Genomic DNA, 26,638 nt, shown 5'->3' with positions numbered 1-26,638 from the left:
TCAGCATTGTCACAATTTTCCCCAAGTGAAATTCCCTGATTTCCAGACAAGTTTTGGCCTTTTTCCCTCACAGATTTTGAGATCTCCAGGATACGTTATGGTACAAGAAACAATAGTGCATACGAAGAAATATCTAAAAAAAAAAAAAAAAAAAAAAAAACCCTTACAAGCAGATGTCGTTTCCTGATGTGAGCAAAAATCTTAAGCACTAACGTCAACATCTTTTGTAATGAACTGCCTTTATATGGAGAAAAGAAGCCAAATGGTATATGTTTCTCATTAAGGCCATTGATGTTATTTTATTCTGATAAAACAAAACACACATTTGGTGACAAAAATACCCATTTTCTTGGAGTCACAAGATGGATTTAAAATACCTTTGCTGATTTTAGAAATAACCTCAGAAAAAAGTAAGCCTCTTGAAAGAAGTGTATAAGGTGGAGAAAAATTGTGTAAACTGTCACTGCAGGTGACAGCCAATAAAATGTTGGTTCTACTACATTTGTTACTGTCGGTTATTACCCACTGTGTTATATCTATTAATTTGGAGGCATTGTGTGTTTTTCTTTCATGAAATATATGAGTGCATAGCGTACAAACCACCAACGACTGACATAATTTTCTTCTTCTTATTGTCCATACTTTTTAACATATAAACTACTTTTCAAGTGCCAAAATGTACTAGAACAAATAAAATGTGTATGAAACGCCACACTGTACAATGTGCATGTGGTGAGGCAGTCACGATTCCTGAAATCCATCACCCACAGTCTCTGGCCTGCTGAGGAGTACTACAGTCCTGGGTCCACGGATAAACCATGAAAATCCACTGCATTATGCCACACAAAAACAGACCCAGCCTGCGGACAGATCGGTGAGACTATATCCAACGGGCAGAGCCTGCACATTAGTGGGACCATATGGCTTCAGATCGGAAGGCCCAATTCATTACAGATTCCTGCAGAAACGGCCTCTGGTTTTGACCCATCATGGAAATCCACTCATGTGGTCAGCTATTCACAAGCCTCAGACAGCATGTTCAAGAAATGAGACCATGGTGATCAATCCATGCAACAGATAACTTGTTCAAATACTCTGAGAATCAATAATAAATGAGGATACGTAGCAACTCACCATAAAGATGATTGCTGAGCCACAGACAGGCATGTAGGAAAGACAATCACACTCACAACTAAATTTTCAGCCATAGGTTTTGTCAGAAAATGAGAGCACACACACAACCACTCAGACACAACTCGTGCACACATGACCGCCATCCCTGGCCACTGCGTCTTCAGTCTCTGAGAATCAGATCCAAACAAACCACACCTTATGCCTCCCTGCCTCGCATCGGCAGCTGCTAGGCTAATGACAAGAAATGGTGGCAGCACTGATGTAAGCTGAGTGGAATGGTAGGAAGGGGAGCAGCAGTTGGAAAGAGGGAGTAGGGAAGTGGTGCACTTACTCAGCTGCACCCAGTCAGTGATGATGCATGACACCTCAGTAAACAAACCATTTCATTTAGTGTGACAAAAAGGAGATTTTCCCACAGTTTTTTTCAAATTTCCCTGATAATGTCCTGATTTCCCTGATGTGTTTGAAATTCCCTGATTCCCCTGACTTCCAGAACCTATGACAGCCCTGAGTTTAGGACTGAAGGCAGGCTGGGATTGAGAGGTAGTGTTGTGATTATAGGTCTCATTGAGATGGGTTGATAGATGTGGTATGAATGGAAGGTACAGCAAAGAAGCCAAGCTGGGTTTGTTGTTAGGAGCAGGAAAATGATGTGTATGGTAGGTGCAGGCAGAAGAGGTATTTTCATAAGGGAAATGTTTACACAGAATTCATCTGCCACTGATACATCTGCCATTGTCTCTCACCAGTGTACATCTTGCACCACATTATGCTCCTAAATTGTGCATTTGAGGAACATCCATGGCCAAAGGATTGTTTATGTGGGCTTCCAGGTCATGTGACTTCAGTTCTTCTGAGCATTTTGAATGAAATGTACAGGGTGGCCCAGAACTCCACCAGCCAACTTTCAGAGGTTGTTCAGGAGTACTTTCTGAGTATTTTGCTGTAAGGAACCCACAGTCTCTGGAGGCTCATTACAGAGTAATAATGTAATTACGATTTATTCAGATTGTTAGTGCAATCATCCTTGTATCTGTAAAAATACTTTCACAACAGTGAAAAAGCTGGTAATACACAATCACAAAGTACAGAGCAATGCCACAACCCTCAGATGTAAAAGCACTGTCACCAGTGCATAAACAGTTCTTCCATTGCAATCAGTGAAACAACACACAAGGTGCATGTCACCCAGCTCTTCATCAGTAAACCTATCTGTCGTATCACTGGAAACACACGGTATACTGCCAGAAAACAAAACCCTAAAGAGAACCAAGCATTACTGAATATTATCTTGAGGGCTATGAGTCAAAGAGGGCATTACTATTGCAACAGCTGGTACCAGGAGCAAATGGAAACAAGACACACAGCACATACTGTTGATAATTGCACTGTTGTGCACTATTTTCGCTGCCATACAGATACAAAGCTAACTGTGACAAGAAAGTAAACAAAATGGAATAACTCTGTAAAAAAAGACAATGTTTTGAATGTCACATTGTTGCTACTGTATCCTTGAAGTCCACACAAAGGCTTAGGAACTGCTTGCAACAAGGAATGGTAGAGGGAAAAGTGAAAGGAATGAGAGGAAGAGTTAGGAAGATTGGAATGATGGACAACATTAGCAGAGAACAAATGTACAAACAGATGATGGAAGATGCTCAGAACAGGATGCAATGGAGAGCCTCCAGTTGAAACCTATGATATGACAGATGTACTTAAGAAGAAGAACAAAGGCATAACACAACACCTGGTTTGTAAACAATGACAAAACATGATGCCAATCTGCTTTAAGAAGTTAGGGATAGCCCTTTTAAATTCTCTAAGCAATTCAGTTCTACTTCAACCGCATCCCATAATGCTGAAAGTACCGGGTAAGCTTTGAAAATTTTCAGTCTGCCAACTCTTAATCAAAAGCCGTTTCTAGGCCTGGAGCAAGCAAGGGAGGATATTGAAGATACAAAGAATCCACTTCTGCACATGGAATGGTATTCTGGATGCTTGGAATGAATGCTGGATAGACAACCCAAAGGTTTTATACACATCTAAGCCAACAATATTTTCCATTGAGAGTTCTTCTGCTGTAACAAGTCAAAGGGTCCTGGTTACCTACTTATACATTAGCCCCGGAACCACCTGGCCCATTATCAGAATTTCATGATGAGCATAAGTTCACAGCTTAGCTGCTACTGATTTTATGGGTGGAGATCCCAATCAGAGGTATGTAGGCTGATTATTATATTAGACTAAGGCCTCAGTATCAAAAAGAAATAAAATGGAGCTACCATGAACTATTGCTGATAGTGTAAGACAGTGTAATGTTACCCTGGACCCTGTGATGTTGTTTATTTGCAGTGAAGCATGTGATTGTTGACAGTGCAACTGGCTCTAAAAATTTTTTCCAGTATGACCTTGGTGAAGACACTGTCAACAGATGTTACTATAATGTAGGAAATTATGTCTAGCATATTCAGAAAAGCAATCAGCATAACTGGGCTGCAAGGAGGCCAAGCCGTGTTTATTGCTGAGACGAGGAAGGCGTTGCATGTTGTAGCTGCGGGAAAGGGGGGGTTAACAACACCATTTTTGATGAATTTGATTAACATGGTGGAGAGCTTTGTCAAGTGGTGGAGCCATTTGATTCACATTTCTGGCTGGCTTCAAAAAGAATTGTACTTAGTATGCTCAAAGATCCAGAAGCAGAAAAGCTATTATGGTGCTGGGTTTCATACTTATCTGGTTCACTGGGAGCTGCTCCACTGCCAACTACACTGCATTACATTTCTGCAGTTTCACCAACCGAAAAAATCAAGGCTGCGATGCATTTGCCAACTGAGATGACACTTCCGATAGCTCAATGTCCATTGAAATGGAAGACTGAGCTGCATGAAAAATCTCAGAAGTCCCAGCAACATGTAAAACTTCAGACAAAGAAGGATTTGACTGTTGTAACACTTGAGCATGCACTTCACTTCATTGTCTGGTGACAATCTAATTACCATGCCAGGCACTAATGTTTCTGAGTATGACTGTCAACAAGAACATGTAAACTTGCATTTCTACCCAGGCATTGTAAGTTTGTGATCTATGATGAAAAACTAAATAAGTGGCCAAGACAGATATTTTTGTAGCAATATGTTCACTTAAAAGGGAGTGAATGTTGGTAAGGGGCAGCACTAGTGGGTCACACAAAGGGACATAATAAGAGTTATGGGATTGTAGATAACAGAAACACTCAATGTCAGTAGGGGCACTTAATATCATTTGCTTGGAACTTTAGATTAGATTAGATTAGATTAGTTTTTGTTCCATAGATCCGTGCTGAGGAGATCCTCGTGGATGTGGAACATGTAATTTTCTTTTTCTTTTTTAAGCTGAAATAACAATACTAATAGTATGAATATATACAATACATCATTTGTTTCTACTAAAAAATTCGTCAATGGAGTAGAAGGAGTTGGCTACTAGTAAGTCTTTCAGGCTCCTTTTAAACTGATCTTTATTTGTAACTAAATTTTTTATGTTTACTGGCAAATTATTGAAGACGAGTGTTCCTGAGTAGCGGACCCCTTTTTGAACTAAAGTAAGTGCTTTTAAGTCCTTGTGCAGATCATTTTTGTTCCTGGTATTGTATGTATGAACTGAGCTGTTTGTTGGAAAAAGAGATATATTATTTAGGACAAATTTCATTAATGAGTAAATATACTGAGAGGCAGTAGTTAGTATACCCAGTTCTTTGAAGAGGTTTCTACAGGACGTCCGTGAATTTACTCCACAAATAATACGTATTACACGCTTTTGGACTCTGAAAACTTTTGTTTGACTTGAAGAGTTACCCCAAAATATTATACCATATGACATTATGGAATGAAAGTAGGCAAAGTATGCAAGCTTTTTCATTTTTATGTTGCCTGTGTCTGCTAACACTCGAATTGCAAATACAGATTTGTTAAGGCGTTTCTGCAGTTCTGTGGTGTGCTCTTCCCAACTGAATTTATTATCAAGTTGTAACCCCAACTCAAGTGCTACATGATTCTGATACACTTCCCAGTCCTGAGCTTCACTGAATGTCTGGAAAGCTGGGATTGCCAAGAGCAATTATAAATGTGCCAGATCTGTCAACTCTGAACTGCTGCTTAATCTGTCATTTTCAAAGCTGTGTAATCTACTGGTCTATCATAGTTCAAATACACATCAAAAACAGCCTGACAAGTCCTATTCTGGTATGAGGTGGGTTGCAGTTCCAAAAAATCTTAGCACCGCTGATGTAAGTACACCTTTCCAAAAACAAATATTTTACTAATCACAACTTACCTACAATTGAATCATAGAAGGTAACAGTTCCTTACTCTTCCGGAAATACACAAAACAAAAGACTTCTGGAGGTGGATACCTCATGGTCAACACAGAACTTTGAATGTTTATTGAACAATTCACATATTGGTGCTTGAGAACACTGTGGGTTTGTCTAGGAAATATTTAGAAATGAACCACGTTTTCAGTGCACCCATATGCTATCAGTTCATTCACTGCAAATACAGTGGTCAGCTGAATGGTGAGCAAAGACAGCCCTGCATTACGCAGAAAGACAAATCTGTGTGCTAGCCAAATGTCATTGGTAGGTAACAACAGAGACCAAATCTCAGTTTAGCAGAAAACCACAAAGCGAAGGGCCATCACAAATAAATACAATGAATAGTTTGCTGTAAACACCAGCTATTCAACACGAGGCTATGGCAATCTGCAGCAGCCCATAAATGTGCCGTGGGTGTTTTTGCCAAGTGATCTGGAACCTGTGGGTGTATCCTTCCACACCATGCCTAGCAATATCACTGGAAGTATGCATAATTATATCAATTGATACATCAATACACCCAGCAGGATTACAAGAATATCTATCTCTAAATATGTGACATAAATTGGAGCAGATTTTATAGTTTCTTTCTAGTATTGACCTATATTCTTAGGTTTTGAAACATGTTAATGTCTAAACTCAATTTTAAAACCTTCTTCAAAATTATGTTTTACACTTACATTGAGCTTTATTAATGTCATTATGTATTATGTGTTGCAACTGATGCAAACTAAGTCAAATGTGCCTAAATAAACTTTTAACGGTTCCTTTATTATCACAAAAATGACCTCACAAATAAAGGAAATCCAAACAAATCTGTTAAAATAAATGTAAAAAATTTAACACTTTTATATATCTGTGGAAATTTTATGAACCCCGGAGAAGAAAAGTTAATTCCATACTATATTGTTTAAGGTTTAAAACCAAAATAATAAATGTTGCTGAAACTCTCATACATTATATAACCTGGCTCCAGCTGCCAGAGACTGTGGTCATGTGTGAGTTGTGTTTGTGTTTGTGTGCACACGTGTGTGTGTGCTGTCTATTTTTAAAAAAGATCGTGTAGGCCGAGAGCTAACTTTCTGACAGTCTTTTCATTGTGCCTTTCTGTAACACAGCATCTACGCTATCTACATCTACGTGATTACTCTGCTATTCACAATGAAGTGCCTGGCAGAGGGTTCAATGAACCACTTTCAAGCTGTCTCTCTACCATTCTACTCTTAAATGGCGTGTGGGAAAAATGAGTACTTAAATTTTTCTGTGAGAGTCCCGATTTCTTTTATTTTATCGTGATGATCATTTCTCCCCACATAACTGGGTGCCAACAGAATGTTTTTACAATTGGAGAAGAAAACTGGTGATTGAAATTTCATGAGAAGATCCCATTGCAATGAAAAACGCCTTTGTTTTAATGATTGCCACTCCAATTCACGTATCATGTCTGTGGCACTACCTCCCCTATTTCACGATAATACAAAATGAGCTGCCCTTCTTTCAACTCTTTCAATGTCATCTGTCAATCCTACCTGATGTGGATCACACACTGCACAGCAATACTCCAGCATAGGGCGGACAAGCATGGTGTAAGCAGTCTCTTTAGTAGACCTGTTGCACCTTCTAAGTATTCTGCCAATGAATCACAGTCTTTGGTTTGCTCTACGCACAACATTATCTATATGATAGTTCCAATTTAAGTTATTTGTAATTGTAATCCCTAAGTATATAGGTGATTTGTGTGACTTATCGCGTAATTGAAATTTAGCGCAGATTTCTTTTAGTACTCATGTGAATAACATCACACTTTTCTTTATTCAGGGTAAATTGCCACTTCTGCCCATACAGATATCTTATCCAAATCATTTTGCAATTCATTTTTCATCTGATGAGTTTACAAGACAGTAAATGACAGTATCATCTGCAAATAATCTAAGAGGGCTAGTCATATTGTCTCCTATGTCGTTAATATAGATCCGGAACAATAGAGGACCTATAGCACTTCCTTGGGGAATGCCGGATATTACTTATGTTTTAGGCGATGACTTTCTGTCTATTACTACAAACTGTAACCTTTCTGACAGGAAATAACAAATCCAGTCGCACAACTGAAGCGATACTCCATAGGCACGCAGTTTGGTTAGAAGACCCTTGAGAGTAACAGCGTCAAAAGCCTCCTGGAAATTTAAAAATATGGAATCAATTTGACATACCCTGTCTACAGCAATAATTATTTCATGAGTATAAAGAGCTAGCTGTGTTTCACATAAGAATGATATTTTCTGAATTCGTGCTGACTATGTATCAATAAATCATTTTCTTCGAGGTAATTCAAAATGTTCAAACACAGTATATATTCCAGAACCCTACTGAAAATTGACATTAGTGATATGGGCCTGTAATTCAGCGGATTATTCCTATTTCCCTTTTTGGGTATTGGTGTGACTTGAGCAATTTTCAGGTCTTTAGGAATAGATCTTTCTATGAGTGAGCAGTTGTATATAACTGCTAAATATGGAGCTATTGTATCAGCATACTTTGGAAGGAACCTGACTGATATACAATCTGGACTGGAGGCCTTGCCTTTATGACATGATTTAAGCTGCTTTGCTACACTGAGGATATCCATTCTATGTTTCTCATCTTGGCAGTTGTTCTTGATTGGAATTCAGGAATATTTACTTTGTCTTCTATGGTGAAGGAGTTTTGGAAAACCGTGTTTAATAACTCTCTTTTAGTAGCACTGTCATCAGTGATTTCACCTTTGTTATCGCACTGTGAAAGTACTGATTGCGTCTTGCCACTGGTGTGCTTTATGTATGACCAGAATCTCTTTGGGTTTTCTGCCAGATTCCGAGACACAGTTTCGTTGTGGTAATTATTAAAAGAATTTTGCATTGAAGCACGTGCTATATTTCAAACTTCTGCAAAACTTTGCCAATCTTTGGAATTTTGCATTATTTTAAATTTGGTGGGCTTTTTTCACTGACTATAATTTGTGAGTACGGTACCTATTTGAAATGAGACTCAAGTTTTCTTTGAACTGTTCAGCAACTATATCATCTGAGTTGGGGTGTCGGTAAAATGATCCAATTAATAGTTTAGTCTGAAAACTTCCTGACAGATTAAAACTGTGTGCCCGACCGAGACTCGAACTCAGGACCTTTGCCTTTCGCGGGCAAGTGCTCTACCATCTGAGCTACCGAAGCATGACTCACGCCCGGTCCTCACAGCTTTACTTCTGCCAGTATCTCGTCTCCTACCTTCCAAACTTTACAGAAGCTCTCCTGCGAACCTTGCAGAACTAGCACTCCTGAAAGAAAGGATACTGCGGAGACATGGCTTAGCCACAGCCTGGGGGATGTTTCCAGAATGAGATTTTCACTCTGCAGCGGAGTGTGCGCTGATATGAAACTTCCTGGCAGATTTAAACTGTGTGCCTCACCAAGACTCCAACTCGGGACCTTTGCCTTTCACGGGCAAGTGCGCTACCAACTGAGCTACCAAAGCACGACTCACGCCCAGTCCTCACAGCTTTACTTCTGCCAGTATCTTGAGTCTCAGTCGGGCACACAGTTTTAATCTGCCAGGAAGTTTCATATCAGCGCACACTCCGCTGCGTAGTGAAAATCTCATTCTGGAATAGTTTAGCCCGATTGTCAAGTATAACCTCTACCCATACCATTTCACAGGAACTATGTACTTCAGTTTCACTACGAGATAAACTACTTCTGACACCAATAAATACTCCACCACCAACTGTATTTAATCTATTCTTTCTCAACACTGTTAGATCATTTGAAATATTTCAGCTGAACTTATTTCTGGGTTTAGCCAGCTTTCTGTACTTGTGGTTTCCTGAGACCTTCTGACCCAAAAAGCTGCCCAGTCCCTTCCACACAGCCCCCACTATCCATGTAGTCACTTCCTGTATGTAGTGGACTCCTATATGGTGAATAGCAACTATCCTTTTCATTATATTTTTACATTCCATCCTGGATTTTCCATTGTTCAAGTTTTGAAAAGACTATTTTGATGAAAAATGGAAAGGTAAGAATAGGGAGAAGAGGGGAGGGGGACTGGTCAATAGTTTGTGTAGATTATGACACCAAGTACTACATGGAGAAGGAAAAAAAAAGAGATCCAGAAAATGATGAAGGTGAAACAACTGTAATTCTCTCTGAAGTTCCGAGAATGGGCTGTTGGCAAACACAAGTCTAAGATGAGTGATGGACTCTCGATTCAGCAGCTAATGAGATGACATCCTTTTATGATTGAAATACTCATAAAAGTCATCCTAAATTACACAGCATCAAGGCAACTGAATAACTTAGCTCTGTTAATCCTAGGCCATGTAGGTTGGAAGTTGTTACAATGAAATTACAGTATCAATTAGTTTCAGCAGTATTTAAATAACAGAAATTCAGAAACTCAGAAATCTATGAGAATCATTATGCATTGTTATCTCAAATATCAAAGCAAAATGAAGAATATCCAGATTAGACACTTGTAGAAGAGGGAGGATTATTTAAATGTCATTGTTCATTAATTTTTTCAGGGAAGGAAAAGTTGAGACCTCTAACATTTATTTGTTTGTACCAAACCAGTGATTCACATGTTATGAATGCTTGGAAATCACATTCACTGAAGAACATTACACAGAAAAAGATTTTGGAGGAGAAATTATGAATTCACTAGCACTCGAGAAATACACTTCACAAACTGGCACACATGTTTAATTTTTTCAGAACAACAAAAACTTAAGAGAAGTTATTAGAAATGCTTTATTTCCTAAAATGTGTTAATGTAGTAGCAAATTTACACAAACTGTAAGTTTCCAACATTTTGGAATGTATACTGGGGAGAGATTTCATTTTACAGATATAGAAATGAACACACACACACACACACACACACACACACACACACAAAACCTGCCTGTATGAATATGGTGCCCCAGCTGACTGACTACCGGTACACTGCAGCAAAATTCTCAGTTCTGTTTATGTATCTGTTCATTACTCAGCAGTTCCACAATTTGATTAGTTATTACCTTTAATTCTTAACTTATTTCACCATGAACAATTCAATTACTGTTTATCTTTGTCTGATGACATAACAGGTACGTTATTATTAAGTGAAACATAAAACAACATTTTAAAAATGTGACTGTAAGGGCTAAAGATACGGGAAGCAGTGACAATTCCTACAACTGCCCACCAGTATGTGTGAATGCTGTTGGGAAATGTATCAACATCTGGCTTGCTACCCACCTGTACGTGGTAGTCTGTCAGAAGAAAAGTAGAGTACTAGCTGCTGACAAGAGGAAGAAATCAGTCTATCCTGAATCAGAAATAACGGCCTGGTATAGTAAAGATGATTATGTAACATGTTTTTTGTCATAAACATTACTTGCTCAGTATATGTGTACTTATGGTCTATGTAAGAGTGCAATTGTTACCATAGGGTAATTACGTGAACCTAGTACAAGATCCCTTCATAATTACCTACCTTTGGTGGTATGATTAAAGTTTTGAATGGAGCTAAGGAAAAGGGTAATCTAATTTCTGATGACAAAGACAGAGATTCAATAACAGCTGCTAGAATTCTTGTAAGCCCCAGGCCAAAGCACCCCATCTGCAAAATTCCGTTGGTACCATCTGATGTCTGAAATACTGCTTTTAGTGGAGCTGAATATCTTGTACCAAGCAAGAATGTATGGCCCACCTGGAACAAACGAATATTATATAAACCATCAAGAAACTGGCACTATATTTTATATGGGTGACATGGAGACAAGTAGATGCTGTAAAACAATGTGATCATGGTCATAATATAAGAATTTTTTTTCTCTATGCAAGAAAATTGACCAAATAAAGGATAATATTAGATTCTGTGGTAACTAAAAACAAACTTCATCTTGAAAATGGCAAAACAGTTACAACTGTGACTATCAGGCAATTCACAATTCAAGAATCAATAAAAGCCACTTTCAGGCATTAAATGCCTTTTTTCTTTTAATATACAATGCTCATTAATGCCAGTGACACCAACATTAGATGCTCATAAACATTTCAGTGCACTTTTACAGTGGATTTAAACTGCTTCCTTGTCTGTTATAAAATATTCTTAAATTGTTAAATTTTCACAATTTAAAATGAGCTTTGAAGATATTTGCATAAAGAGGTAGACACATTGTTTTTCACATCAAGACTGACATCCACATAATATGTCGAAGATGGGCAAAAATAATAAGCAGCTTCATATATTTTCTTTAAGTTCTAATTCCAGATATCATGCACTAAATTAGTGTAATGCACTAATGAAAATTGAAAAAAAAAAAAAAAAAGATAAAGACTATGATCATGAGTAAAAGGGAATAGTACATCCAGAAATTATGTTACAGAAATAAAGCATCATTCCACTCTTAAATTTCATAATAAAGTTGAAAATCTTCTTACTTACCAAACTTGATATTAACATAATATCAGGCTAAGAACTTTGTTATAATAACTCGAATTGACCTCAAACCATTAGGTTGGTGCATAAATTCACAGAGTTTTTGTTTTGCATGTTGATATTCTGGTAGATATGAGTTTATTTATTGATTGCCATTATTTGTTTGTAGTTTACTGTTGCTATTTCAGTTTACATGTTTTCATTTGGAGATAGTGAGTGGAGCTGTAGATGCCAGAAAAAGGAGTGCCAAGGGAAGAAATCAGAACATTTCCAACAGATTTTCTGCTTGAGTTCAATAGAGAGGTGACAGCAGTGGCGGTAGCCAGAAATACTTGCGCCATGTACGAGGACAGAGTATGACAAGAAAATGATATTCCCATTTTAGGGAGGATCGTTTTGACATTAGTGACTCTCCACATGCAGGAAGACTTCCGGTCTTTGAAGAAGATCATTTGAATTAATTAATCCACAATGATTCACATCAATGCACTTGAGAACTGGCAGATTTGATTAACTGTGATCATTTCATCAACACACCACATTTTCATGCAATGAGAAAGGCTCAGAAATCATGTGTAGGTGTACCGCATGCTGTAAGCCAATATTAGAAAAATCAGTGGGTGGCAGTACGTGCATCTCTGCTTGCTCATCATCAATTGGCTCGTGAACAACACTGATCATTCCTATCTATTTTACATTGTTATTGGTGGTGAGACATGGTGTCTTTACGCTAAGCTAAGGAAAAGAAAGGAATGGTTGAGCCCAAACAAAGCAACAACTCCCGATGCAAAGTCTTGCGCACATCCATAAAAGATAATATTATCCAGCTGGTGGGACAAGGGTGGTGTGATTTAAAAATTGCTGCCCTGAAGTGTAACTATCACTGTTGACACTTATTTTCGAAAACTGAGACATCCTGCACACACAAACCAAGAACAATGACCAGAATACTGCATGAAGTGATACTAATCCATGATAGTGAACCCCCCCCCCCCCCCCCCCCCCGCATTCTGCTTGACTGACAAGAAAAATACTATACAGGATTTGTGTTTGGAAGTCATTCCACACCCGCATCATGCAACTGATCTTGTGCCATCATTTTTTCACTTTTTCCACTCTCTATCAAAAAATCTTCTACGAACTTCCTTCCCGGATGAAAATACACTCTGAACATGGCTCAACAGGTTCTTCACGTCAAAACCATGCGATTCCTATAGTCACAGAATCGAAAAGTTACCCCAGCATTGGCAAACTGTTGCAAATAGTGAAAGCAAATATATTATTGGTGACTAAACTCTTTGTTATATGTATCTATCATGTTTAATAAAATTTTGAAAATTATCAATGTTATCCTTGAGAATACTATACATACAGGACATTTCACCCTGTTATGAGCACACATCAGTAAGTCACTCAAATTAAGAACACAGAAACTTCAGTGATTTTTTATGTTTGTAAATGTCTCAGATGGAGAGACAACAGCTGTAGTCCTGAGACCATTGATTAAATATACATGACTGTAACTGAGTGAAATTTCAGAGGTCATTAACATGATGAAATTCTTTATCATGCAATTACTCAGTCTTCGACATGCTAGTAATAAAAAAAAATAACGTTTTCATGAAGACAATCAACTTGCTTAAAAAACAGAACTGGAAATGTTTTATCTTATGTGATACAGCAGTGTATTTAAATTATGATCATCATTACTCTGAAATTCTGAACTGCTGCTTCTTAATTCAACATTCAGACAAACCATGTAGCTCTTCTTTAATGCAGACTTCTCCACTTCTGCAATTTCTCCTGTGCTGAAAGCTGCAAACCTTTTTATATATCTTCAACTTTCTAACCAATAGTAGAGTGTCCTTCTTCTGAATATGATTCTTCAGTTGCAAAACGTTAATACAGAGTACACAGTTTGTGGGCATACATTGATCTGCCATTGCATTGAATCTGCATGATGTGCGCAAATTAAAACTTTGACCCATCTAACTGCTAAGCTTCATTTCCCTTCTGAGAAATCATTCTAATTGTCATAGTATGTGCTGGTCCACGATATGCTTTGCTTCTATGAGCTGGACATATGTTGGTATTTTGTACAATTAATCATAAAAACACAGTACAGTATTTTAGATTCAAAATTATTATTTTGAAACTTCCTTTTTGTTACAGGACCAATGTCGCACTGAAACAACCAAACAACTGAACTCTAGATCTCTTACTCTATGCATTTGAAAATGTCATTTGTTTTGAGAAGAAAAATAAAGTTAACACAAAGAACAATTATTTACAGAACTTTAAGTTATGAAGATAAACATAACCCTACATCTACATCTACATGACTACTCTGCAATTCACATTTAAGTGCTCGTCAGAGGGTTCATCAATCCACAATCATACTATCTCTCTACCATTCCACTCCAGAACAGCGCGCGGGAAAAATGAACACCTAAACCTTTCTGTTTGAGCTCTGATTTCTCTTATTTTATTTTGATGATCATTCATACCTATGTAGGTTGGGCTCAACAAAATATTTTCGCATTCGGAAGAGAAAGTTGGCGACTGAAATTTCGTAAATAGATCTCGCGGTGACAAAAAACGTCTTTGCTTTAATGACTTCCATCCCAACTCGCGTATCATATCTGCCACACTCTCTCCCCTATTACGTGATAATACAAAACGAGCTGCCCTTTTTTGCACCCTTTCGATGTCCTCCGTCAATCCCACCTGGTAAGGATCCCACACCGCGCAGTAATATTCTAACAGAGGATGAACGAGTGTAGTGTAAGCTGTCTCTTTAGTGGACTTGTTGCATCTTCTAAGTGTCCTGCCAATGAAACGCAACCTTTGGCTCGCCTTCCCCACAATATTATCTATTTGGTCTTTCCAATTGAAGTTGTTCGTAATTGTACTTAGTTGAATTGACAGGGGGATTTCTTTTGGAACTCATGTGGATCACCTCACACTTTTCGTTATTTAGCGTCAACTGCCACCTGCCACACCATACAGCAATCTTTTCTAAATCGCTTTGCAACTGATACTGGTCTTCAGATGATCTTACCAGACGCTAAATAACAGCATCATCTGCGAACAACCTAAGAGAACTGCTCAGATTGTCACCCTACATCATCTCCTGCCCCCCTCAGTTTGTAAGTCAATTTCTTGAACTTTTCACAGAATTTCACAACTTGACCAAATCGGCTAACTTTCTCTGGTGAGACTGTTGGAGGTGTAGCTCATACTCTAGTGAAGTGCTCTGTAGGTTATGGTGTTTGAGTTCTTAATTATGTAGATTGGTCACAGTGTGCCAAGTGAGATATTTGTTGACACATACTTAATTTTTAGAGCGAAATATTTTGTTTTTTGCTCCAGGACTTCATAGGGAGGCACTAGTTTAGTGTTCATTTTGTCATTCCACACTTTACATGAATTGTATAATGCAGATTTTATTAACAAATGGTGTGTCCTTTACCTTGTGGGGACATTCTGTTGAGCATTTTTAATATAAAAGTGAAAGCTTTCTGAAATAACATTTTATTAATTAATCAGTATGTGCATTAATAACAACTACATACCCCAGCACACATAATCACCACATTGATATCAATTTACATATTTCAACATGTCCCTTTAAACTGACATCAACACACAGTATGAAGTCTAAATGTACAGTCACTTCTTCACTTATTTCACAAGGCCACAGTTTCTTGCACATGTTTCATGTCCAGCTTTGCTAAGTGGTTTTGTGAAATCATCAGCTAACATTTCTTCAGAAGGCAGATGTTCAACATTGATATAACACCTGACTCAACATGCTTTCTTATTTTTGATACTTTATATCTATATGCTTGGATCTACAATTTGTCACCACATTCTTGGCTAACTGAACAGCTCCTTTACTATCACAATATAATGTATGTGACTTTATGACACTGCATGAATCTACCTCCGACATAAGTTGTCTTGACCACAGTAAATCTTGAACAGTTGAGCCCAAACTACACAAAAAAAGAAAGTGCAGTTGTTTTTCGTTTTCTGCTAGACCACTAAATTAAAGAGTTTTGCTTTTTTTGCACTTGAAACAGTTACTGAATGTACGTCATTGATTTTATTTCCAAAATCTGCATCACTGAAGGTCATTATTTTTCTGTTACCATCTTTAGAAAGTTACAGCTTGAGGCTCATGATTCCCTTTAAATAACTAAATAATCTTTTTACCGACAACCAACAAATCTTTTTAAAACAATGATTATATCCACTAAGGAGATTTACAGTGAAACAGATATCAGGTGTGGAGATTTAGGACAGATATAGAAGACTTCTTATTACTCTTGATTAGGTACAACACTGGTATGACATGATTTGACTGCTTCAAGGTCCAAACCGAGTTCAAGTGGTGTTGACACTGGCTTCGCTTCCCTCATTCCAAATTTCTCCAGAACTTTCTTTTTTGCACAGGATTTCTGGGAAATCCAATTTTTTCCTTTTCCACAATCCTGTGTAATTTCTGTGTCTCGGCACTGGTTTATCTGTCCTAAATCTTTTATCTCACAAAATCTCTTCAAAGAACTTTTGAATTAATCCAAAACACTTCTGTCATTTGAGAACAATAGCATATATAGACATAAGTTAAAATGACTGGCTTGGTGCCAACTCTGAGAAAACAGATACATATGAAATCAGTATTTGATTTGTTCAGTTTCAGTTTTCTTAACACCTCATTAATTTTTTGATTCCAGTTTCTAACAGTCTGCTTATGTCCACAAACAGCTTTCTTTAGCCTCCATACTTTCCCTGGAGTTGCAAAATTTTCTGGCGGAATGACATAAATTTCTTCATTTCAGTCTGCATAGAGATAAGCTGTAGTGCTGTCAACATAGTTGATCTCCAGGTTCTCTCAAGCTGCCATAGATAAGAGATATCTAATAGATGCATGCTCGGCCACTGGTGCCAAAGTTTCCTGATAATCAACAACTTGAATTTGAGCGCATCCTTTTACCACTATGCATGCCTTAAATGTTTCTGGTGTACTGCTACACCCAGGCTTTATTTTTAATACCCACTTAGTCTTGAGTGGTTTGTCCCCCATGGGCACTTCTACTTTTTGTAATGTATTATTACAGGTTTTCAAATGTCTGTGTCACCTCAGATTTCTTCTTCAAGAAATGAACAGAACAGAGTCTTGAAAAATAACCAATGAATGTGAGAAAATAATGATTTCCACCAATAGACGCTGTCTCCATTTGCCCATAAAAATCAGAATGTACTAAGTCTAAGATGTGTTTAGAATACCTTTTGCTAGGTTTGAATGGAAGACATGACTGTTTTCTCATGATGTGCAACTCACATGGATCCTTAGCTATAATATCTTCATTTAGTCCCATTGAAACCTTTGACAACTTCAGCACAATTTTGCAATTCATATGTCCTAGCCTATGATGCCACAAGAATCCACTCTCTTTTGTATAGTAGCACTGTTTCATTTCACTTGTATTCAAGCAATAGATGACACTTTTAGGCATTGATTTGACAATAAACTCACCTTCTGCATCATAGATGAATCCACTTTTTTTGTTAAAAGTAACTTTATGCCCTTTGCTTGCAATTGTACTGACTGAAGCAAATTTACAGCCGAGTTTGGGATGTGAATGATGTCAGATGCTTCTATTTCTACTGTTTTATCATTGGTATGGAAGGTCAGATAAACACTTCTAGTAGTCTCTTGTGCTAAACCATCACCTCCCATGCTGGTCTCTAACTAATAGAAGGCTTGACATTTTGAAGCTTCCTTCCATCATTAGTGACATGAGTCGAGGCACAGGAATCTCAATACCATATATTCTTTCCAAGAGACTGTTTAACATCAGCTGAAAAAAAAAGTTTTCTTTTGTTGTGACTGTTTTCTAAATACATAAAATCCATCATCACTATTTTTTGATGAGCTTTCTCCTTTTCTGTCCTTACTAGAACAATATTTAGCAATATGATTCGGTTTGTAGGCCTCTGCTTATTTGCATATAGAGCAGTTTCTTCATTTCCATTTGCATTTTTGGGTTTGATGTCTTGTAGCAGTTTCACTTTAATAGAACCTCCTGTGATACATGTGCCAGTGTTTCCAAGTGCCATGATCATAGGCTGATATCAATACGTAATCCAGCCATGAGCAGAGTTCTTATCCACTCTTCACTCACTGGATACTTCATTTCATTTAACTTAAATGTGGTCATTGTTATTTGATTACAGTAGTCATTGACCAACTTGCATTTATCTAATTCGGTTGCGATCAATGAGCTAAGTAAGCCCACTCTATGTGTGGGTTCTTAGTCTTCAAATCCTTTTTCCAAGGCTGTCCATGCTTCTGCTGCCACATTTGTGTTCCTTGTATCAGAATAATTCACCTTATCCATGAAAAATATAATCCGGGAATGTGCCCTTTTGCCCCTCTTCTTCCAAGAATCCTCCAGTCTCATCAGATCCAAAGGAGGGATTTCAACAACATCCCACAGTTTGTCATGGACCAAATACATTGTCATGGCAAATTTATACATTGAATAATTTTCAAGCCTGATCAACTTTTCAACCACTGGAAGCCCAGTTGAGGTTGGACCACTCATTTTTAGCTTTTAATGAGAAAAAAAATATCGGCACTCTGCACACATGAATGATCAGTCATCAAAAAATGAATGATTGGCCTATGCATAACTTCTGAACTGGCTCTGGATTTCTGCGGATGAGTTCGATTTTAACCCTTACTTTCACACCTATGCTGGGATTACCGAAGAATGGGATACAACCTGTTGACTTTGATCAATGATGTCAGAAGTTACCAGAAATGATCTATTGCATATACTTAACAGAAAAGACAATTCCTGAGAAGCACAGGAATGAAGGACATTGAAAACAAATGGTAGACATATATCACGTATTCATATTTTGAACATAATGTTAGGTATATTGCTTCTTTGAGTCATAGTATCCTACTCTTCAGTTGACCTATATAGCTCAATTGAAGAATGGGATACTAGGGAAAAAAGAAGGGAAAGAAACGGAAAGAAGTAATGTACTAAGGGAAAGAAAGGGAAAGAAGTAATGTTAGCACGGAATACTTCAGTTGAAAGATACGAGTTGTGTCCCGAAGTTCAGATGATGTTTATGGGTTAACTGCAGTACAAATTTAATGTATGTCAACTTTTTCACCTTCATTGGTACTACTTCAGTTGACCTATGTAGGTCAACTGTACATGGGATACAAATTTTACAGGTGTTACTTTTTCCACTTCTGCTACTACTAGCATCCTGTTCTTCAGTTGATACTAGTACCAGCGAAGGTGAAAAGACTTACATATGTAAAATTTTTATCCCACACTTCAGCTAACCTATATAGGTCACCTGAAGAATAGGATACTAATGCTAGCGAAGACGAAAAATCAACATACATAACTTTGGATCCTGTTCAACTATGCGAAGGTGAATAAAAGCGACATACACAAAATTTGTATCTTCTACCTCAGTTGACCTATATAGACCAACTGAAGTATGAGATACAAATTTTTCATGTCTTCAATATTAATAGTATTGACTGAAAATTATCATAGTAGTACTAGTGAAGGCAAAAAAATCTACACCAGTAAAATTTGTATCTCATACTACAGTTGACCTATATAGGTCAACTGAAGAATAGGATAATAATGTTAGCAAAGGTGAAAAACCTGACTTATGTAAAATTTGTATCCCGTACTTCAGTTGAATTGTATAGATCAACTGGAGAAGGGCATACTAGTGCTAGCACAGGCAAAAAATAGCGACATACATTACATTTGTATCTCGTAGTTCAGCTGACCTATATAGGTCAATTGAAGGAGAGGATACTACCTTCGTAGTTCCACTGAGGGACAACATGCCAATGTTACGTATGTGGTTCATTGAAACCTCTGCCAGGCCCTTTATTGTGAATAGCAGAGTAATCACATAGATGTAGATGTAGAGGTAACTTTTTTTGTCTTTGCTAGCATTAGCATCCTATTCTTCAGTTGATCTATTTAGGTCAACTGAAGTACGGGATACAAGTTTTTCATATGTCAGTCTTTTTGCTTTCGATAGTACTAGTATCAACTGACAAGTATCATTACAATACTAGTGCTAGTGAAGGTGAAAAAAAGTGACAACTGTAAAATTTGTATTCCATGCTGCAGTTGATGAATCCTGCTTCAAGTCTTCCATATTCATAGCCGGAGATAAATTCAAATGAAAATCAAAAAGCAAAAATTGTCCAGAATGAAAAACAATTCTTCCAAAACATCTCAAACTCTTTAAGAATGAAAATAAGTGCCAAATGAACTGTGACGAACAAATGATTTAAATTAATACACGAGATAAGAATCGTACACAATAACTTTCTTAAAAAAAAAACAAAAAAAAAACCACTCCTCATTTATTTCAATTTACAATGATGATACCTCACCACAGAAGATAACCAATTTATTATCTGTTGTTCAGAAATTAGTAAACTAAGACATTGCTGCACTAGTATTGGTCTTAGTCATAGGAAAGGGGAATTTTGTTAAAAATTCAGTAAAAGTGCAACTGGGCGATGAAGTCTGTGGCCGCTGGCAGTGTGTGGTAATAGCCAGCAGCCAGTAGGCCAGGCAGGGTAAACATGGCGCGGAGCTGCAGTGGCGTATTGCACATACGATTTGTTTGCAGTGGAGCAACAGTGAGGCAGGGAACTGCAGCATTGCTTTAAGTTATTGCGATGTGTGAGGTGAGGCAGTAGGCCAGAGCCGGGAGTGGCGATGTGTATGTGGCTGATGAATGGGAATTTACCCCTGCCATAATTTCTCTCTCTCTCTGACACTATGTCAGAAGCATGGGGAAAAGCAGTATAAATAGTCAGGCACTTTTAGCTTGAGGGTTGTGGCAGGTCAGTCGAGAGTTGGGTCGGACCTGTGCTGGCCTATGCTTATAGGAGCCAGTCTGGCAGCGATGTTATAAGTATTCTGTGTAAACCTGTACTTTGTTTCTATGTACTTGTCTAGGCTGTATTCTGCCTCTGGGGACACAACAGGGCAGGATGTAAGGGCAGCCAGGTACTTGGAGATTGCACGGTCTGACTGAAGGAGGGCAGTGACAGTGGTCTGCAGCAGGTCCAGGATGGCCCATGTCACTTCCCACCTGGCGTACCGGGGTCTGGGCGAGGCATACGTTGCGGGAGGCGCAACAGTGCTGAAACAGCTTTAGGGGTGGCGGCAGGTGTTGCCATCCGGCAAGCACCACTAGCAGCAAGTTGCGGCATGGCGTCCAGGTGGGCGCAGGTTCGAGTCTGGTCCTGTCCTGGGAGCAGCAGCGACTGAGGGCCACAGGTGACCAGTACAACCAACTTCGTCCCATGGTCGGACAGAGTAGGCCACACGGGGTGGAGGGCAGCAGGGACCAGGGACTGTAACAGTCTCCGGAATCATGGGCAGTAGAGCGGCGCCAGTCACTACACCTCGGAAAGCAGTGACTGAGTAAGTGTGGCTGACTTCCATCGTCGGGCGGCCTTGATGAGCCCAGCTGCAGTGTCGGCAGTTCAGGGGTGCTGAGATGGTCGGATTCACAGAACAGCGTGCGGGCGGCGTGTCGACATTACATGTCTGTAGACTAGCTGAATAAAGGAATACTTCTGAATACCGTTGTATCACTCTGCACTGCCCTTTGACTCTATTGAACTTGCTCAGCCTCCTGATGAGAAATGGCGCAGTGGGCACGGCTTCAGCTCTGCCAAATGGAGTCTCGGGTTCGACCATTGATGGTCCACAACAGTGGCACCAGAAGTGGTGCTAGTTACAACACTGGTACCAGATTTCCACTCCCACATCTTATGTCGAGCACGGGTGTTGAGTTGTGCCTGTGTAGAGGGGTAGTTGAGGTGTTTGGCTGTGTTCGTGATGGATGGTCGTACACTTCTTGTTATACCTTGTCGTTCAGGAAGTGTTCGTCCATACCAGTATAGGGAGGAAAGCAGGACTGTCACCTGCGCACAAGCATGATGGGAATGAGTGAATGACGTTTGAGTTATTGTTTGTGTGTCATTCTTTTGTTTTTAAAGGGGTTAAGTGTCAATTAGGGTGGACTTTTTGAAGGTGTCTTTTGTAAGGCTGGAGAAGCCTGTAGATTTATCTGAATTCAGGGGAAATGGGGGACATGATGACATAGCACCTAAGCTATGTAATTTTTGTAACCTGTCAGGTCACGGATTACTGTGTACAAAGAGGGTGCCAAAGAGTTGTTTTATTTGTAACAGATTTGAACATTTGGCATGCAATTGTTCAGAATGTAGATGGGTGGTGATTCTCCGCAAGAACTAAGTTTTAGGAGTAGTTGTTTGGTCTTCAGTCCTGAGACTGGTTTGATGCAGCTCTCCATGCTACTCTATCCTGTGCAAGCTTCTTCATCTCCCAGTACTTACTGCAACCTACATCCTTCTGAATCTGCTTAGTGTATTCATCTCTTGGTCTCCCTCTATGATTTTTACCCTCCACGCTGCCCCCCAATACTAAATTGGTGATCCCTTGATGCCTCAGAACATGTCCTACCAACTGATCCCTTCTTCTAGTCAAGTTGTGCCACAAACTCCGCTTCTCCCCAATCCTATTCAGTATCTCCTCATTAGTTATGTGATATACCCATCTGAGCTTCAGCTTTCTTCTGTAGCACCACATTTTGAAAGCTTCTATTCTCTTCTTGTCCGAACTATTTATCATCGATGTTTCACTTCCATATGTGGCTACACTCCATACAAATACTTTCAGAAAAGACTTCCTGACACTTAAATCTATACTCAATGTTAACAAATTTCTCTTCTTCAGAAACGCTTTCCTTGCCATTGCCAGTCTACATTTTATATCCTCTCTACTTTGACCATCATCAGTTATTTTGCTCCCCAAATAGCAAAACTCCTTTACTACTTTAAGTGTCTCATTTCCTAATCTAATTCCCTCAGCATCACCCGACTTAATTCGACTACATTCCATTATCCTCATTTTGCTTTTGTTGATGTTCATCTTATATCCTCCTTTGAAGACACTGTCCATTCCATTCAACTGCTCTTCCAAGTCCTTTGCTGTCTCTGACAGAATTACAATGTCATCGGCAAACCTCAAAGTTTTTATTTCTTCTCCATGTATTTTAATACCTACACCGAATTTTTCTTTTGTTTCCTTTACTGCTTGCTCAATATACAGATTGAATAACATCAGGGAGAGGCTACAACCCTGTCTCACTCCCTTCCCAACCACTGCTTCCCTTTCATGCCCCTCGACTCTTATAACTGCCATCTGGTTTCTGTACAAATTGTAAATAGCCTTTCGCTTCCTGTATTTTAACCCTGCCACCTTTAGAATTTGAAAGAGAGAATTCCAGTCAACATTGTCAAAAGCTTTCTCTAAGTCTACAAATGCTAGAAACATAGGTTTGCCTTTCCTTAATCTTTCTTCTAAGATAAGTCGTAAGGTCAGTATTGCCTCACGTGTTCCAACATTTTTACGGAATCCAAACTTATCTTCCCTGAGGTTGGCTTCTACCAGTTTTTCCATTCGTCTGTAAAGAATTCGCATTAGTATTTTGCAGCTGTGACTTATTAAACTGATAGTTTGGTAATTCTCACATGTGTCAACACCCGCTTTCTTTGCGATTGGAATTATTATATTCTTCTTGAAGTCTATGGGTATTTCGCCTGTCTCATACATCTTGCTCACCAGATGGTAGAGTTTTGTCAGGACTGGCTCTCCCAAGGCTGTTAGTAGTTCTAATGGAATGTTGTCTACTCCTGGGGCCTTGTTTTGACTCAGGTCTTTCAGTGCTCTGTCAGACTCTTCACGAAGTATTGTATCTCCCATTTCATCTTCATCTACATCCTCTTCCATTTCCATAATATTGTCCACAAGTACATTGCCCTTGTATAGACCCTCTATATACTCCTTCCACCTTTCTGCTTTCCCTTCTTTGCTTAGAACTGGGTTTCCATCTGAGCTCTTGATATTCATACAAGTGGCTCTCTTTTCTCCAAAGGTCTCTTTAATTTTCCTGTAGGCAGTATCTATCTTATCCCTAGTGATATATGCCTCTATATCCTTACATTTGTCCTCTAGCCATCCATGTTTAGCCATTTTGGACTTCCTGTCGATCTCATTTTTGAGACGTTTGTATTCCTTTATACCTGCTTCATTTACTGCATTTTTTCCTTTCATCAATTAAATTCAATATCTCTTCTGTTACCCAAGGATATCTACTAGCCCTCGTCTTTTTACCTACTTGATCCTCTGCTGCCTTCACGGCTTCCTCTTTCATTTCTTACCCCCCAAATCCATATTCACCTACTATGTTTCCTTCTCTCCATTTTCCTACTCTCGAATTCCAGTTCACCCATGACTATTAAATTTTCGTCTCCCTTTACTACCTAAATAATTTCTTTTATCTCATCATACACCCCTCAGAGCTACCCATTCTTCTTCTACTGTATTTCTTTGCCCCATTCCTGTCAATTGTTCCCTTATGCTCTCCCTGAAACTCTGTACAACCTCTGGTTCTGTCAGTTTATCCAGGTCCCATCTCCTTAAATTCCCACCTTTTTGCAGTTTCTCCAGTTTTAATCTACAGTTCATAACCAATAGATTGTGGTCAGAGTCCACATCTGCCCCTGGAAATGTCTTACAATTTAAAACCTGGTTCCTAAATCTCTGTCTTACCATTATATAATCTTACTGATACCTACTAGTATCTCCAGGATTCTTCCATGTATACAACCTTCTTTCATGATTCTTGAACCAAGTGTTAGCTATGATTAAGTTATGCTTTGTGCAAAATTCTACCAGACTGCTTCCTCTTTCATTTCTTACCCCCAATCCATACTCATCTACTATGTTTCCTTCTCTCCCTTTTCGTACTCTCGAATTCCAGTCACCCATGACTATTAAATTTTCATCTCCCTTTACTACCTGAATGATTTCTTTTATCTCATCATACATTTCATCAATTTCTTCACCATCTACAGAGCTAGTTGGCATATAAACTTGTACTACTGTAGTAGGCGTTGGCTTCATGTCTATCTTGGCCACAATAATGCGTTCACTATGCTGTTTGTATTAGCTTACCCACACTCCTATTTTTTTATTCATTATTAAACCTACTCCTGCATAACCCCTATTTGATTTTGTATTTATTTGTATTTATTTTGTATTTATTGATTTTTAGGAGTAGTAGAGTGGAAATAACAGTTTGCCGTCTGCACATCTCGTACAAATTTATTCTTTTGGCGTCGGCAGCGCTAATTCGGATTATTTAGCTTGTTGCTGACCATTTGTCACCTTTCAGTTGATGACAAGATTCAAACACATTGACTTTTGCACGCTTGAATCATTCCACAACCTCGAATTTTCTTTTCAAGTAACTTCTCTGCAAGTTCTACACTGTTATAATAATTATCCATGTAGAGGTGATGCTACTTTCCATAAGAAGGTGTCACAGTTCCATCACCGTTTTTGCTAAACTTTGTCCAGTGCCGGAATATATCTTGAATGAGAAAATGTATCCAGTATTCGAATCACACAGCATCTGGATGAGTATGCCATATTGTGTAATTTTCGACGGATTGTAAACTTAAAATTTAACTGTCCATGCCACAGTACCATTCCTTCCTCAATTGAGATGTTTTGACTTAGATTAAACATTTCCTTAAACTTTTTGGAAAAATAATCAATTAAGAATTGCACTTTGAAAAACTGGTCGGCATTATCCAGTTTATTGTTGTTGTCATAAAAAATGTAAAAATGATAATATTTGTCTGAATTGGTTGCGGGACATCATTTTGCAAAATATCGGTGTGTCTATCAACAAATTTGTTGAACAGTAATAATCAATCCTTGCTTTCTTTACAGTTTCCATAACGATAGCAAGCCAAAGCCATTTCTAAGTTCGCATCCCATAACGTCGACAAATTGGGCATTTTTTAAATCCAGTTTCCTTCTATTGCAATTTTGACTGTAATACTTGTTGGTTTCGTTGCTAATATATTCAAATAGATTGTTCCCAGTATATAATTCTACAATATCCATGACACTCTGTGTATCTTTGGGAAATATGTGTGAACCCAGAGATCCTTCAAATTTATTATTGGTCCTCAGTAAAACACAGTCTGTCTTCTTTGTCTGATCCATCCGAATCAGTTGGCAACCGTAGTGTTCGTGCGAATTCTTCTTGGACATATTTCACTATCCGACTATCTGACAATTCTGCTTCACTTTCATTTTTTTTTGATGTGCAGTGTCTTCTTCCCAATCGGCCCAGTCATTCGGAACGTCCAAGACGTCCATGCACTCATTGTAAATAATCGTATTGTCTCCTTCATCTGCCATGATGAAGGTGCACAAGTACTTATAAAAACAAAAAACTTGTTGACATGTGTAACTTATTGTTACCTACACAAAACACCAACAGAATGAAAAAGATACTACAGTGCTGTCACTGGCCACTGCGGATACTATGCTCGTGACACCACTGTGGTTTCGCCAGCCGCTGAGTGATACTATGCACACGACACCACCGTGGTGTCACCGGCCGTTGACCACTATTTCACGCACGACACTACTGTGGTGTCGCCGGCCAGCAAAGTGTTAATACTAACAGTGGAGCTATAAGCAAGAATGGTGGAAACACGGCAAG

General features: G+C 38.6%; 1 protein-coding gene across 2 annotated transcripts in view; it reads right to left on the bottom strand.

The window, feature by feature from the left end:
• Positions 1–26,638, bottom strand: part of LOC126260890 (probable proline--tRNA ligase, mitochondrial) — a 126,774-nt gene that overhangs the window by 1,416 nt on the left and 98,720 nt on the right. For both annotated transcript variants that reach the window (XM_049958335.1, XM_049958336.1), the window contains one exon: positions 10,994–11,209. In XM_049958335.1, the coding sequence (XP_049814292.1) occupies positions 10,994–11,209 (216 nt within the window). The remainder of the gene's footprint in view (positions 1–10,993; positions 11,210–26,638) is intronic.

The sequence above is a fragment of the Schistocerca nitens genome, chromosome 5 (assembly GCF_023898315.1).
Source record: "Schistocerca nitens isolate TAMUIC-IGC-003100 chromosome 5, iqSchNite1.1, whole genome shotgun sequence".
Lineage (NCBI taxonomy): Eukaryota > Metazoa > Arthropoda > Insecta > Orthoptera > Acrididae > Schistocerca > Schistocerca nitens.
The sequence above is the reverse complement of the archived record's forward strand: the minus strand, read 5'-3'. Positions and strand labels throughout refer to the sequence as shown.